At 40.4% G+C, this 14769-nt stretch overlaps 1 protein-coding gene across 1 annotated transcript in view; it reads right to left on the bottom strand.

Moving 5' to 3' along the window:
• The window catches only part of TNNI3K (TNNI3 interacting kinase), a 273974-nt gene that overhangs the window by 103382 nt on the left and 155823 nt on the right, over positions 1-14769 (bottom strand). Inside the window, exon 19 of the mRNA XM_061633422.1 lies at positions 514-566. Coding sequence (XP_061489406.1) covers positions 514-566 — 53 coding nt within the window. The remainder of the gene's footprint in view (positions 1-513; positions 567-14769) is intronic.

Below are 14769 nucleotides of genomic sequence, written 5' to 3'. Positions count from 1 at the left end.
TTTTCCTAATTAAAGAACAGTGGGAAAACTCAGTGCTCCCAAGAAAGTAATCTGTACCATGTATTGCATCAGAAAAGAAGGCAAAGTATACATGCAGTTTCACTAGTTAACCTACAACATAAAAACAGTTGAACTGTAAGAATACAAGAGACATAAAACATTAAACTTCATTGTGGCGGCATCACCAGTATGTAGGTTATGATATTCAACCCCCTTCCACATTTTGGCTACCCATTCTCTCCTGGAGGATCTGTGAGCTCAGATCAGTTCTAGTGCTCAAAACAAATTCCTGGGCTTTGAATTCTTTGATTTTAGGTGTATGTCTTTTGCACACAGTTCTGGTTGGTGGATCTTGGGGTCTAGTAAAAACACCACCAAAGTTGATCCCATAAGCCCATTCCTGGTGTAGAGGTTACAAAAATATAAGCTCTGAAAGGAAGAGCAGGATAGAAGTTTAATAGATAATAGATAGATAAAACATGCCAAGGTTTCTTTTAATCCCCAGACTCTCACCTCCAAAATCAGCAACCACAGCATGGCCATCTTCATACAGGAGGATATTGTGACTGTGGAGAAGAATAGTTGTTAGACTGGGCACCTAAATGGTATTGTCTTCAAAATAGATTTGTGCAATATGATCAGAAACTCAGGGCTGTGCTCTCTTACATGATACCTAAACAGAGTCTGATGTTTATTCTTCAGCTAGGTCTTACAGTTATTATCGAGACTAGAAAATAGTTCAATATCAAAAATGGAGGGGGGGAAAGAAATCTTGACAGTTAGTAAGTCCAAATGTCAGAGTCATTCTCTAATTAGTAGTAGAACAAGTACTTCTCCTAATTAGTGGAAGATCATCTGCAACAGGTTTATTAATTATGTGACAGCATTACCTAGAAGGAATGAAGATGATGACATTTTGGACTGAACCCAGAGATAACCTTTCAATAATATCAGAAGGCCTGATTATCCTCTCAGTTCAGCTCCACTCAGCTATAGTGGGCTACTCCTAATTTACAATGCCATAAATGAGCATAGGAAAAAGCCCATAGAATCCAGCTGTGAACAGGCTACTGCCAGCAACTCTAAGAGGTTCACAAGGATATTTTGGACTGATCTCAAAAGGCTAATTTCTGTTTTTTCTGTTTAATTTGACAGACTATCGTCATACTCTGATTTTGTTCACTTCCCTTTCTACTTTGCATAAGAAAGCTTTGTAGCCTTATGAAGGATTTACATGAATCTTATCTCTTTATGATGAGGTAATTTTCACAATCATCTCATTGTTAGACCCCTGTTGAGAATGGCCTTGAGAACTCTACTATTCTATGATTCTATGAATTTGGCATGTAATGGTGGAAACCTTCACTAACACATTTGTTTATTTCTTTCTCACATTTATATACACATGCAAGGAAAGATGATAAAACTCAGGATGGCTTGGTAGATGGTGTCAAGAAGGCACAATTAATATTGTGCACCTATTTATTAGACACCTGTCAACGTTAATCTCACCATGAGAGGAGGTCCAAATCTCTGAAGTGTGGAGAAACTACCCATGTCCTCAAAAACTACCATGTCGAATGCCAGGCATGGTGTGTGTGTGTGTGTGGTTTTAGCCTTGTGGGCTACCATGAAATCCAGAGTTTGGAGGAAAGTGCAAGGAGGCCAAGTTTTGGCTAGCAGAAGACAGTTTTTACTTAGCCTCACCTAGCTCTCTGTATAGGTGATTCACAGGTCAGGCAGGTTCTGATTCCAATGCACACAACTAGAGTTCTTCTGTTAGAACATGTCATGGGCCCTGTGGAGTATTCCTGGAGTGTTGAAGAGCAGGAAGAGGAAGTCTGTGATCCTGGGGAGGGCCCAGTGTATTGCAGAGGGAGGGTACTGAAACTGGAGAAGGCTTCAGCACTTTTGATAGTGACAGCTCCACCCCTGTAGTTCCAGTTCCAACTGAAGAAATGCTAACAATGAACCAGCCCCTTTCCTTTTCCACAGCCTTCCCTCGTTGCCTGAGCTGCTGCCACTCATGCCTCCTATAGAGGAGGGATTGGAGCTCAACCAGAGGCGGTGTCTGAGGAGGATCTCAATGAAGTACCTCTGCCACCATCACCAAGGGCACACAGGCAGATATGCAGGCACACACAGATGGCACCAGCTTCTTGACCTGTTCATAGGAGTGCCAGATTACTAGCCCAGTCCTATTCCGATAACCCTTCCCACACAAACAGAATGCCTGCCCTGAGCCTATGCAAAGGGTTTAATGGGTGTGTCTAATTGCTAAGACGTCTTAGTTTGAGTAGTCATGCCTGGATATGCTGTTTAGAGATGCAGAGTTCTGTGTAATCGGTAAGCTGATCTATGAAATGCACTAAGCTGAGATTTCACATTAAACATAATGTAGAAAAACACACCAGTGAGTCTGGGTCTGAATCCAACAGAGTTGGCCGGGACAAAACAATGTTAACACAGCTAGTTTTTCCAGTCCTTCCACTTGCTTTGCATTTATTCCTGTTGATTCTTTTGTGCTAATTTATTGAACAGTTACTTTAGGTGAGCTGTACTTAGAATGGACAAAAAAGCAGGATCAGGTCATGTGAGACAGAAGCTTGGACATATTACATACAGCTATTACACATATTACCTCACTCTTCTGCCCCTATCAATATATTCTCCTTTTCTTCTCTATCTTACACAGTATAGCTGTCCATATCTGATATAACTCAACTGGTGCATAAAGTATGAAGTTGCTCCTGATATGCCTAAGGGCCACACATAAGATCATGAAAGCAATAAAAGATGCTGTTTAGTGAGTGGAAAGGGATATCTTATTTCTTCCCACATGTGATTATTCCTCAGAAGCATCTATTGTGAGGTCTAAAAAAAAAAAGCAACTGCATCAAATTGTCTTAAAAGTTCCAGGTTGCAATTTGATCATGAATATATATTAAAAGAGGCCTTTCAGTGCTTTATTGTGGGTTGTATCCAATTGTGCTCTTCCACTAACACTAAGACTCTGATCCAGTGGATGATTCTCTGAGCTGAAACCGTGTGTGTGCATGCGTGTGCATGGTGATTTTATCAAATTCCAATGTGCATTCCAATGTATACTTCCCATGCTGTTTCAAAGGGTTATGCTGATGGAGGAGTCACAGATATGTGTGTGGAATCAACGAAAATTGCCTCCCCCCAATGGAAATGTCCACTGAATTAAAGAGCCATCAGTAGAGGCCAGATGGACATAATTGGATATGCCCCTGTGAATCTTTGTCTACCAAACTACTTCCCCCCATCCACTAATGAAACCTGAATTGGCACTCCTGCCACCAGGAATCTGTTTGGTGGTTCAGATGTTTATCTAGCTTGCTACTGTTGTACAAGGTGTCCCTTACTCCAGGGATGGGGAATCTGTGCCACTGTCCCTCCCTCTGATGCAGCTGGACTACAGCTCCCAGCATCACTAACTATGGCCAGTGGCCATGCTCACTGGGATTGATGGAAGCTGGAGTTCAACATCTGGAGGGCCAGAGGTTCCCCATCTCTGTCTTACTCATTACTGTTAACAGCCAACAGCCCCGCACACATATATGAGAGAGAGAGAGAGAGAGAGAGAGAATGTTGTTCATCAAGGCTTTATGACTTTAGATGTTGCACCTGTCCTTGATCACACATTCTGTTTACTTTGTTTTCTGTTAATTGACTGATCAGTTTGAAGTAGCAGAGACTCTCAAACTGAGCTGAGATTCAAGTTTCTGTATCTAATAAGGAGGATTTCTGGGAGCAGATGAGACTGGCATTTGGACTGGGTGACTATCTGGTCACATTATTAATGTGTTCTCCATTGAACACTTTTCTCTGATAACACCTTAAATGGAGTTTTTTTTAAAAAAATGTAAAGTTTTGGTACTGACCTTCTGTAACAGTAAAGAGACAACTGCTTCTAGCTACAATATCCTGTTGCATATTTCATCTTTCTAAAAGGTCTGTCCCCAAAAGGCACATAGTACCTGTCTGCCATTCAGAAAAAAATAGGTATCCAGTGAAGTGGGGCCATTTTGTGATGCACTGCTGAAATGTATTAACCTGCAAGATTGGAGAGGCATAGCCAGTGGCACATCTGGAAGTATTCCAAGGGTTAGCTATGCTGTGGTATTAGGCTTCATTTTTAATCTCATCACATTATTGAAACCATTAGTTTACAAGCACATCTGCCCAATGTGAAATCAGAAGTAAGAAAGTGTAGAAGACAATAGCATCATGTTCCTTCAGAACTAGAAATTAGACCTACAACAGCTGTTGTAGATGTACCACCCTTATATTGTGTGAGCACCACTTAAAAGCTCTTTCCACATGGAAAAAGTAATATTTAAGTGCTCCTTTACCTTGAATACCACACAATCATGTGGAGCCCATATTGGATGACACAGACACTATATTATGGAGGTACACTATGGGGAAGACTTTTTGGTGACACTTTCAAGAGGTAGTAACAACTAAATCAACTAGCAGCTAGATCACCATGTTTTGTTTCAACAGTTCTGTAGGTTAATAATCCATTGAGTGAATTTTTTAATTTTTTTATTCAGTCTGAAAATACAGCCAATTTCATTGGACAATGACCAAAAGAGAGAAAATAATCTTACTTTTTCTACCCTCCCTTCATATTTTTATAAATCTCTATAACCTCATTCTTTCTCTACAAAGTGCCAGTTTCTTAAGTTTATTTATTTACTTACTGCATTATATCTTGCCTTTCATCTTAAGGAGATCAAGGCAGCATACATGGTTTTCCCATTCCATTTTATCCTCCCAACAACCCTCTGAGGTAGGTTAAGACTGAGAGTTTGTGGATGGCTCAAGGTCAGTAAGCTTCATGGACAACTGGGAATTTGAACCTGGATATTTCCAGTCTTAGTCCAACACTCTGGTTCTAGGATGATCAGAATTGTAGAATGTATTCTAAGGCCCCATCTGTACTATACATTTAAAAGAATCATATCACTATAAACAGTCATGCCGTCCTTCAAAGAATCCTGGGAACTGTAGTTTGTTAAGGGTGCTGAGGGGACTCTTCATAAAAATGTAGGAAGGAAGCCAGGGTGTAAATCACATGGTCTTCAACATCTGTATGAAGTATTGGTTCCCCTCTATTCAGCACTGGTTAGGCTTCATCTTGAGTACTGCATCCAGTTCTGGACACTGCACATTAAGAAGTATGCAGACAAACAGGTTCAGAGGAGGGCAACAAGGATGATCAGGGGACTAGAAACAAAGCCCTATGAGGGGGAGAGACTGAAAGAACTGGGCATGTTTAGCCTTGAGAAGAAAAGACTGAGGGGAGATAGGATAGCACTCTTAAAGTAACTTGAAAGGTTGCCACTCAGAGGAGGGCCAGCATCTCTTCTTGATTGTCCCAGGGCGCAGGGCACAGAATAATGGGCTGAAGTTGCAGAAAGCCAGATTTCAACTGAACATCAGGAAAATCTTCCTGACTGTTAGAGTGGTATGACAATGGAACCAATTACCTAGGGAGGTGATGGGCTCTCCAACACTGGAGACATTCAAGAGGCTGCTGCACAGCCACCTGCTGGGTATGCTTTAAGTTGGGTTCCTGCATTGAGCAGGGGGTTGGAATGGCCTTATAGGCCCCTTCCAACTCTCCTATGATTCTATGAGTCCCCTCACACAGCTACAATTCCCAGAGTTCCTGGGAAGATGGACTGACTGTGACCACAGAGTAGCAGTGACTCTGTTGCCCTCATGCTGCATTTGTAAAAAAATGCATATACATCAACCTACTTGACTTTACCTCCTTTCTTCTGTTTGCTTTTTTTCTGTCAGAGTCTCACTTCAGGGCTGCAGACCAGTCATAAATAGCACAAGAGGAAGCATTTATAAAACTCATTACTAATACACAGTAGGTAAAAAAACAAAACGTTTCAATTAAATTTTTGAAACCATAGCAACAGAAAACTCCAATAAAGGTAAAGGATTTCAGAACCATAACTTTTCCTACATTTGTCAGTCGAGGTGTATTTAAGGATTACTGCTAAATCTAGTGGATTTGTCCTGTAACCACTGGGACTGAAGAAGTGAATTATGAGATTTGTATTGTGGTTAAACCCATTTATGGATGGTAATAGGAACAAAATGCTTTCCTCCTCACTTTTAGCTTGCTCAGCACTAGGGAATGTAACAGGGGGAATAATAATACCTGGGAATAAATTTAACCAAGCACATGTATGTCACTGATAATGGCATTTCTCCTAAGAGAGTCACAAGTCTATGTATAGAGTAAGCTGTACAGAGTAATGTCTAAAAGTGTCTGTGCCTTTTCATAATGGATTTCTCTCTTGTTGGTATAGGGAGGTAAGTAGGAGGAGAGTATATCTACAATACACAAGCATATCAATTTTGTACCACTTTAACTTTCATAGTTTCTTTCAAAGAATCTTGGAATTGTAGCTTGGTGAGGGCACAGATATCACATTTCCATCACAGGACTACAGTTTCCAGGGTCCCTTGAGGAGACAGAATGGCTGTTAATCCAGGCTGTAAACACACTAGTCACCAGGTCAAAGCGTTTCCATTAGCCACACCTGGAGGGAGAATGGGTTGATCTGCCAATAAGCTGCAAAATCTCTTTGAAGCTGAAGGTAGAAACACACCCACTATTCTGCTGGTTCCAGTGCGTCTCCACCTCTCTCTTTTGAAAATGGGGGCACATGATGCTAGTCAAACCCCGCCCCTTTTTACTGGTCGAAACCTGGTCGAAGCAGCTTCCATGCATTTTTTAAAATAAATTCAGCTTCAAAGAGATTTTGCAACTTATCAGCAGATCAACTAGTTCCCCCTCCAGGTGTGAATAAAGGAAACACTTTAGTCTGGTGACCAGTGTGTTTACAGCCTGAATTTTTTGCTATAGCAAAGCATTTCCTTTATCCATACCTGGAGGGGGAACGGGTTGATCTGTTGATTAGATGTGAAATTTATTTGAAGCTAGATAAAAAATAGCACTCAAGCTGCTCTCACCAGGTTTTATAGTAAAAAGGGGTTTTAGTGTTGTGTACCTCTGTTTTCAGAAGAGAGAGGTGAAGACACACTGGAATTGGCAGAACAGTGAGTGTGTTTCTACCCTTCCTTACAGCAACAAGAAATCAAGCCTTTAGTGTCATCAGCCCACTCCTGTGGAATGCTCTGCCAAAGAGATTCAGCAGACACATTCCATTTTTACTTTTAAGTGCTTGCTGACAACTTTTCTATGCTACTAGGTTTATGCAGCTGAGAAGATACCTTTCTGTAATAGTCAATGATTTGTGATTTAATTTTTTTACATGGTTTGTGTGTGTGTTTGTGTTAGAGTTGCCAGGTCAGAAGCATCCCAAATCCCAAGATTTCAGGGGCGGGTCCTAGTGATGTCACAGGGTAGGCCCTAGTGATGTCATGGGGCTGGGCCCTAGTGATGTCATTAAGCATGATACATTAAGAAGTTGCTTGAGTGGAATTTCTGATTGGAAATTAAGACAGAAATCTTAACTAAATGAGGGTGTTCCCAGGTCCAGCTGAAGTGATGGGATCATTTCTTCTCACCTGCTTAGGGAGCCTGGGTAGGGAACATTTAATCAAGCCTACTTGCTTCTGGCAAGAAGGGTTTAAGTGCCCTTAGGTCAGGCAAGTCACCAGAAGGTCATTGTAGGGGGAAAGGAGCCTAATGTTGTGGAGATGTTAGATGGGAGCATTCAGGAGTAAAGATGGATGCCCCTGAAGGCTGGAATTCTAAACACACTTACTAAGCCCCATAGAACTCAATAGGACTTACTTCTGAGTAGATATTTATTTTATTAGATTTATATCCCGCCTGTCCTCCCAGTAGGAGCCCAGGGCAGCAAACAAAAGCACTAAAAATGCTCTAAAACATCATAAAACAGACTTTAAATTAAAACAAAACATCCTTAAAAACATATTAAAACTAAACATCTTTTTAAAAAGCTTTTAAAAAAGCTTTTAAAACATCTTTTTTAAAAAGCTTTGGTTAGGATTGTGCTGTTGGTAAGGTTTGACTAGGGATCCTCTGCAAAGATCAATATTAAAGCAGGGTTGGCAACCCGCTGCCTGGAATGCCCTGCTCCTGTCTTTTAACATGGTGCTCCAAACTTCTTTACAGGCTTGACCTTTCACTGCAGAGAGAGGTTTGAGAAATGAGTAAGAGTGAATAAGATGCTCTGCCATTTCCTGCCTACCATGTCAGCTGCTATATACTCACTTAGACAGCTAACCCAATTCCAGTGAGTAATAATTGACTGAGAGAAAACATGGTTTGATCTACCTTCACAGAGGTAGCTTGGGCACAACAGCAAGTGAAGCCACACTTCCCAGTATGTAAATTCTCTTTAACCACTGTTGGGCAAGACACAAACCATTATGCAAAAAAGATGCTTCATCAGTGGGTTCAAGGGGGTTGAGCTGAGCACATGGAAGCACTGTTGTTGCTTCTATGGATGTAAGGGAGTGAGGTCAGAGGTAAATGAAATGCAAACAGAAAAAGAAAAGACAGTGATGATTTCCTAAACGCAATACCATACCAACCACAACAAGATTCCTATGATAAGGCAGAAAACTCAGCATCCCACAACCAGTCAGGGTTCTTAACCAAAAACCAAAACTAAAAAAATTCTGGCAGCCAGTCAGCCAAGGTCACAGAAATCCCCATGCAGCACAACCTGACCCGGGGGCTGCAGTTAGTGCAGAATGCTGTGGCACTATTGCTGACCTGAGTGAGATGCTGTCAGCACATGGGCCTCACCGCAGCTTGCGAACACCTGGATGGGGTTCCCCCTCACTACCCGGCTTGTGTCTTTGCTTTTTCCATCATGCGGGAATTTCACGCTGCTATCTATACCGGCCCCTAGCCTATACATCGCTGCCGCCCTTTACGAACACTACCACTGGCTCTACTCTGTCGTTGTTGGGCAAGAGTAAGAAGACTCTGGATAAGAACAGAGTTAGGTTCGATTTTACTGTTTGTTTCTTGATGTACTGATGTTTTTGTATGTTTTGCTCTTGTATGTCGCTCAGAGTGGCTGGATATCCAGCCAGATGGGCAACTAAGAAATAAATAATAATAATAATAATGATACCTCTGCTCTGAAATCTGCACTGGTTGTCACTTTGCTACCAGGCCAACTTCAAGGTGTGCATTCTATGTTACGGGTTCCACATGGTACTTGTTCTGCTCTTGTAATAAATCGATCCTTTAATGTGGCAGCACCTATACTTTGGAACTCCCTGCCTATTCACATTAGGCAGGCTCCTTTATTATACTCTTTTTGGCACTTGCTAAAAACATTTATTGTTTAGGCAAGCCTACCCAGGCATGTAGAAGCGATTACGCCTTTTATCTATTTTTAACTCATTGTTGGTTTTATTATTTTGAATGTTTTTAATTTCCTGTTTTAACTGTTTTCGCCAATAGTTTATTATTTTAATTTGTTCTTTAACCGCTTTTAGGTTTTTTACAATAAAGTGGTATATAAATTTTGTAAGTAAAATACATAAACAAATTTCAGCAACACTGTGACCCTTGGGTCTCTTTCCTCTTTTAGGAACAAAGGAATCTACCTTATGAGGACTTAGGCCATTTGGTACTATCTAGTTCAGTACTGATGACATGAAATAGCTCTTCAGGATGATGACATGAAATGGCTCTCCAGGATTCCAGGCAATAGTCTTTTCCATGGATTGAATTTTGGACCTTTGCGTGCAAACCATGTACCCTAGCATTGAGCTACAGTCCTTTCCCTGTCTAAAAATGTATCTTTTAAAATCCTTATTTTCAATTCATTAATGAATGCACAGCACACCTAGGGCAGATGCACAAAATGCATTTAAAGAACATTCAAACATAAGAACATAAGAACATAAGAAGAGCCTGCTGGATCAGGCCAGTGGCCCATCTAGTCCAGCATCCTGTTCTCACAGTGGCCAACCAGGTGCCTGGGGGAAGCCCGCAAGCAGCATGCATTTGAAGCACATGAATCCCACCACAGAATCCTGGGAACTGTAGTTTGTTAAGGTTGGTAGGAACTATAACTGTGAGGGGGAAACTACACTTCTCAGGAGTATTTGGGGGGAGTCATGCACTTTAAATGTGAGTTGGATGTGCTTTAAATGTATTATGTGGTTCTGCATTACTTCATAAACTTTGCCTGCATATAAATCATTTTAATTAAATTTTTAAATGGAAACTACCTACAAGGTTTACTGGGTAACCATGGGCTACTCATCATCTTTCAGACTAGTCTGCCCCTCAGGGTGAAAACAACAGAGGGGGGACCATGACCACCCCAAGAAAGAAGGGCACACTTGAAATTAAGAGGAAATAATAATGTACAACCATAGTGTGAAATCAGATACATATCGAGACATAGTATGAATGTTTATATAAGCATGAATGTCAGATGTTTATTATTTACACAACCTGTAAAGATATTGATAGTGGAATCCTATGCATGTTTACTCAGACATAAGTCTCAATGTATTCAATGGGGCTTACTCAGACAGAGAAGCATGCACAGGACTGCATTTCAGTGATAAGGAACTTCACTCACCCAATCCAAAATTCATAAGCAAACCCCAATGTATTCGGATCTCCTGCGCAGAGAAAGTACTCTTGATGTTGCTGAAAGCTATGAATTTACTGACTTCTTGCTGTGTAGACAAGCAGCAGAATGAAACTGTTTTTAGAACTTGCAGTGGGTTTTAGCTATTGCCTGGAGGTCAACAAATCCCTTGTCAATCACAACCATGACTTCACTTACTGGCTAAAAACCCGAAAGGGCGAGGATTAGAACAGCCAGTACTAACAGAAGTTGCAGAGGGGATGTGGCTGACATCGTCGTGTATATCTCTTGAACCAGGCTACCTAGAAAGTTAAAACAAATTTTAAATGAAAGCAAGAGTCTGGAGACTGAGGTGACTCACTTGGGGACCTGGAGAGGATCTCCCAAAACCAGAGTCTCTGGGCAAAAAATGGAGACTTGGCAACCCTAGTGTGTGTGTTAGGGATGGGTGAGAAATTTTATTCAGTTTGCATTTTAAGCTGAATCTATCAAATTGGCACTTTCTGAAATGATATGAGAACCAAAACCCAGCCATCCTTTGAAATTCACACTGATTTGAATTTTGTAATGCAATTTGCCAACCAAACCATTTTTACAAAAATGCATATGTTACGGGACAGAGTGCATAAAAATGAATATATGAGTGAAAATAACATGTATATGATGAGGAGTTGCTTACAAGAATGTGTACATTAGTAAAAACTGCCTACAAAAATGTGTTTATTAGGAGAAAATCACACTAAAAAGCTGGAGAATGTTGATGAGGATTTTTTTTTAAAAAAAACCCACAAATTGCTGCAGAAATGTGGAGACCTGAATTTAAGATTGGAAAAATGAGAAACTGAGAGAGCCGAAATTGACAGATCTTTCCATCCCTACTGTGTATATGTTTGTGTGTGATTGTTGTAAAATACTTTGTTTTTTTATGAATAGTGGTATGCAAATATTTTAATTAATAAATAAATACATGGTGAGCAGCAAAAGAGTTCAGCATCACTGCCTATCCACCAATCCTCCTCATCAAATCTCTCTCTCTCTCTCTCTCTCTCTGTCTGTCTGTCTGTCTGTCTCTCTCTCTCTCTCTCACACACACACACAAAGCTACGGCTTTATAACTGTTCAGTAGTGAGCCCTGTTATGTTCTAAGTGATGAGCTGGCTGCCATAGTTCAGCTTGGCCCTTAAGGGTCAATAAATGAATACCATTCACTTTGAAATAAGCTGGCTCTTTTATTTGACTACCATCTTCTCACTAGTTATTTTTGTGACTCGCTTGCAGGTATATATCAGAAAAGAGATAGCAGTGAAAGGTCCAGATCAAACTTACACAAATTTGATAATTGCATAATAGCATAATTGATGCTTCAAGAGACCCTGGGTTTTGATTTGATGACTAACAGAGCAATCCAACTCAGGGGAAGCAGGTGTAAGTTGTGCTGGAGCAAGAGAAGCCAGCATAAAGTTCCAACGCATCCAATTGGCATTCAGGAACATCTGGGTTGGCTGAATGCCAGCTCAGCCGGGAGCTGCATGCAGGGACCAGAAAGTAAAAGCCTGTTCTCTCAAATACCCCTATTGGGGAGTAAGCCATCTCCACTGACTTCTATTGCAATTATTTTCTTAGACCAACCCTTTTCCTGGTGCAACTTTTGCCTGGATTGGGACCTGCAGGAGCACTTCGAACTCAAGTTTTTTGGGCCTTATGATGGCTAAAGACAGCTCCACGTGCACCAGTCTTGGCTGAGCCGGTTGGGTCCTGGCTGAGCCCCAGCTGAGCTAGGCTGAGGCACTTACACTGGCATAGCTTGGCTGAGCCAGGACCCAGCTGGCTCAGCTGGAGATCCACTGCATCCAGCCCCCCTTAGCCTGGCATAACTGCGAGTTGGTTTGCACCCTAATGCTGTACCACTACAGGTCAGAATTTGACCTGGTTAGTACAGTCAGTTTCTCAGTTTTAAGAACACTAGCCTTGCCTGAAAAATTGAAGAGAAATACTCCCCCCCCCAAGTTAACTGTATTTCCAGTCTCTTATTTATCCAGTTCATCTTTTGTGTTAGCTCATACCACTTAAACGCCCAAGGTCAGCATTCTGAATGCAGTAACAATCACTCATATCTGAAGTTACTGAAGAGGCAGAGTGAGTTTGGACAGAAAGTGGGAAATAAGAGTAAGGAAAGCAGAGGCTAAAGGTCTTGATAGGTTAAAAGTTAAGATATTGGGGCATTCAGACATATCCACTTTTTTGTTGGAAAGATGCATGGGAACCTGTAAGCTTCAGCATCAAGTGGAAGAATACCTCTCCTGCGAAGCAGTTGCTGTGCGACAAGCTGTTATTTAACCAGAACGAGCCTTTATGTAATTCAATACAACAGTTTCATGTTTTGGTCGCTCTGCAACATAAGACTGGGTTAACCCTGTCTCTAGCAAACAGAAGCACTAAGGATGCGCCTTGTGAGTCTCCAACAGTTTAAACCTGCTTGCATCTGAGGATGTGCTAAAAAATGTTGCTTTTAAAAAGTAAGTAAATAAAAAGGTCAGAGGAAATCACAATGGATTTGGAATATTTGTCTTATCACCTCTGTATGGAACTAAGATCTGTAACCTCTTCAAATATACTTATACAACTCCAGGAAAATAAACTCCTGTAGCACAGTGTGGAGCTGTGTTTCTACCCACACTTCTTTGTGCTGGTTTTTCTTTACATGTTCAATGATTAAAGCATCTGAGACTATGTCTCAGAGTTCCATTTTATCTGGCAGAAGGGTGGTATAACTAATTGGAGGGGGTTACTATGCCTTTGCCCAGTTCAAAGACAGCCTCTGAACGGCTGCTTATTCCACTCTCCTCATTTTCTTGTAGTTTGCTCCCTAGATATAAGCCGATTTAGCATCTCTCTCTGGAACTATAGGGCTTTGTGATTTTATCAAGAATACTTTTTAAATTCAAGTTGTAAGGACATTCATAAACAAATCACATATATTTATAAATGTAATGCACCTGTGCATATTTATGATATATAAAGCAACAAAAATAGGGTGAGATCCAATGTAGTGAGCAGATACCTGCATTTGCAAACCACCACCCCCAAATCTGCTCCAGAGGGTTGGCAGACCCTCTGAAAGAGATTTTTTTCTGGGGGCATGGGGGGGCTGGAGAAAGAAAAAGAGAAACCAGGAGTCTTGTTGCACAAGCAGATTTTTTTTTGCATAAGCAAATAGATATCACTGGACGTCCCTCATGTTGAAGGTCTGGCACCTTAGTTTAATTATTTTATTAATTATATCAGTCACTATTTCTGGACATTTTCTTGCTGTGTTACAAGCTCACAACATGTAGTATAAATCACATTTGCAGCTTGACAGTCCCAACAGTTTCTATTTATTGTTTTATCTATTTATGCAGCTTCAATGGGGATGTGCCATTATAAGGCCATCTTGAAACAGTTCTCACTGGCTGCAATGCTATACATACTGAGCTAGGAGTATGTCCCACTTACCTCAGTGAGGCTTGCTTCTGAAAAAAAAAGTATAGGATTGCACTGTCAGTGTTCTAAAGCTATTGAGAACAGAGAGCAGTGACAGAATACAAATGACCATGTATCTATAAGTGCATCTCCTTCATCTTTATCCTAGTTGTTCATATTTATGTTTTTATGAGAATTCCTAGCAGAATTAGAACTAATTTACTTCTACTTAGAATTAAAAATTCTGTTTCACCAAGCATTCTTAGAGAATTAATTTGATTCAGTATTGATCATTTGTTTTGTATTTTATGATTTTATAATTTTATTATGCTTAATGTTTATATTGTACATTTCCATGATATTTTTGAATGAGTTGGTGGTTTAGAAATACTGCTATAGATAAATACATTTAGAAAGTAATTAGCCATTTTTTAAAAGTCTGTGTTACATTTGAATTAAAAGTAAAAGACCTTATTGGCAGATGAAGACAAAAACGTTTTTTCTTTCTTTCATGACTAGATAGGACAATATCACAGGAATTTCAATTATATTTCTGGATTTGTCCATACCATGTTTCTGCCACATATTAATATTGCCAAAATGTTCATCTAGATTTTTTAAAAAAGTATTCATAATGATGGGGGCAATTGAGGGTTTGACACATGCTAAAGTTTTCCTATATTTATCCCAG

The sequence above is a fragment of the Rhineura floridana genome, chromosome 6, assembly GCF_030035675.1.
Source record: "Rhineura floridana isolate rRhiFlo1 chromosome 6, rRhiFlo1.hap2, whole genome shotgun sequence".
Classification (NCBI taxonomy): domain Eukaryota; kingdom Metazoa; phylum Chordata; class Lepidosauria; order Squamata; family Rhineuridae; genus Rhineura; species Rhineura floridana.
The sequence above is the reverse complement of the archived record's forward strand: the minus strand, read 5'-3'. Positions and strand labels throughout refer to the sequence as shown.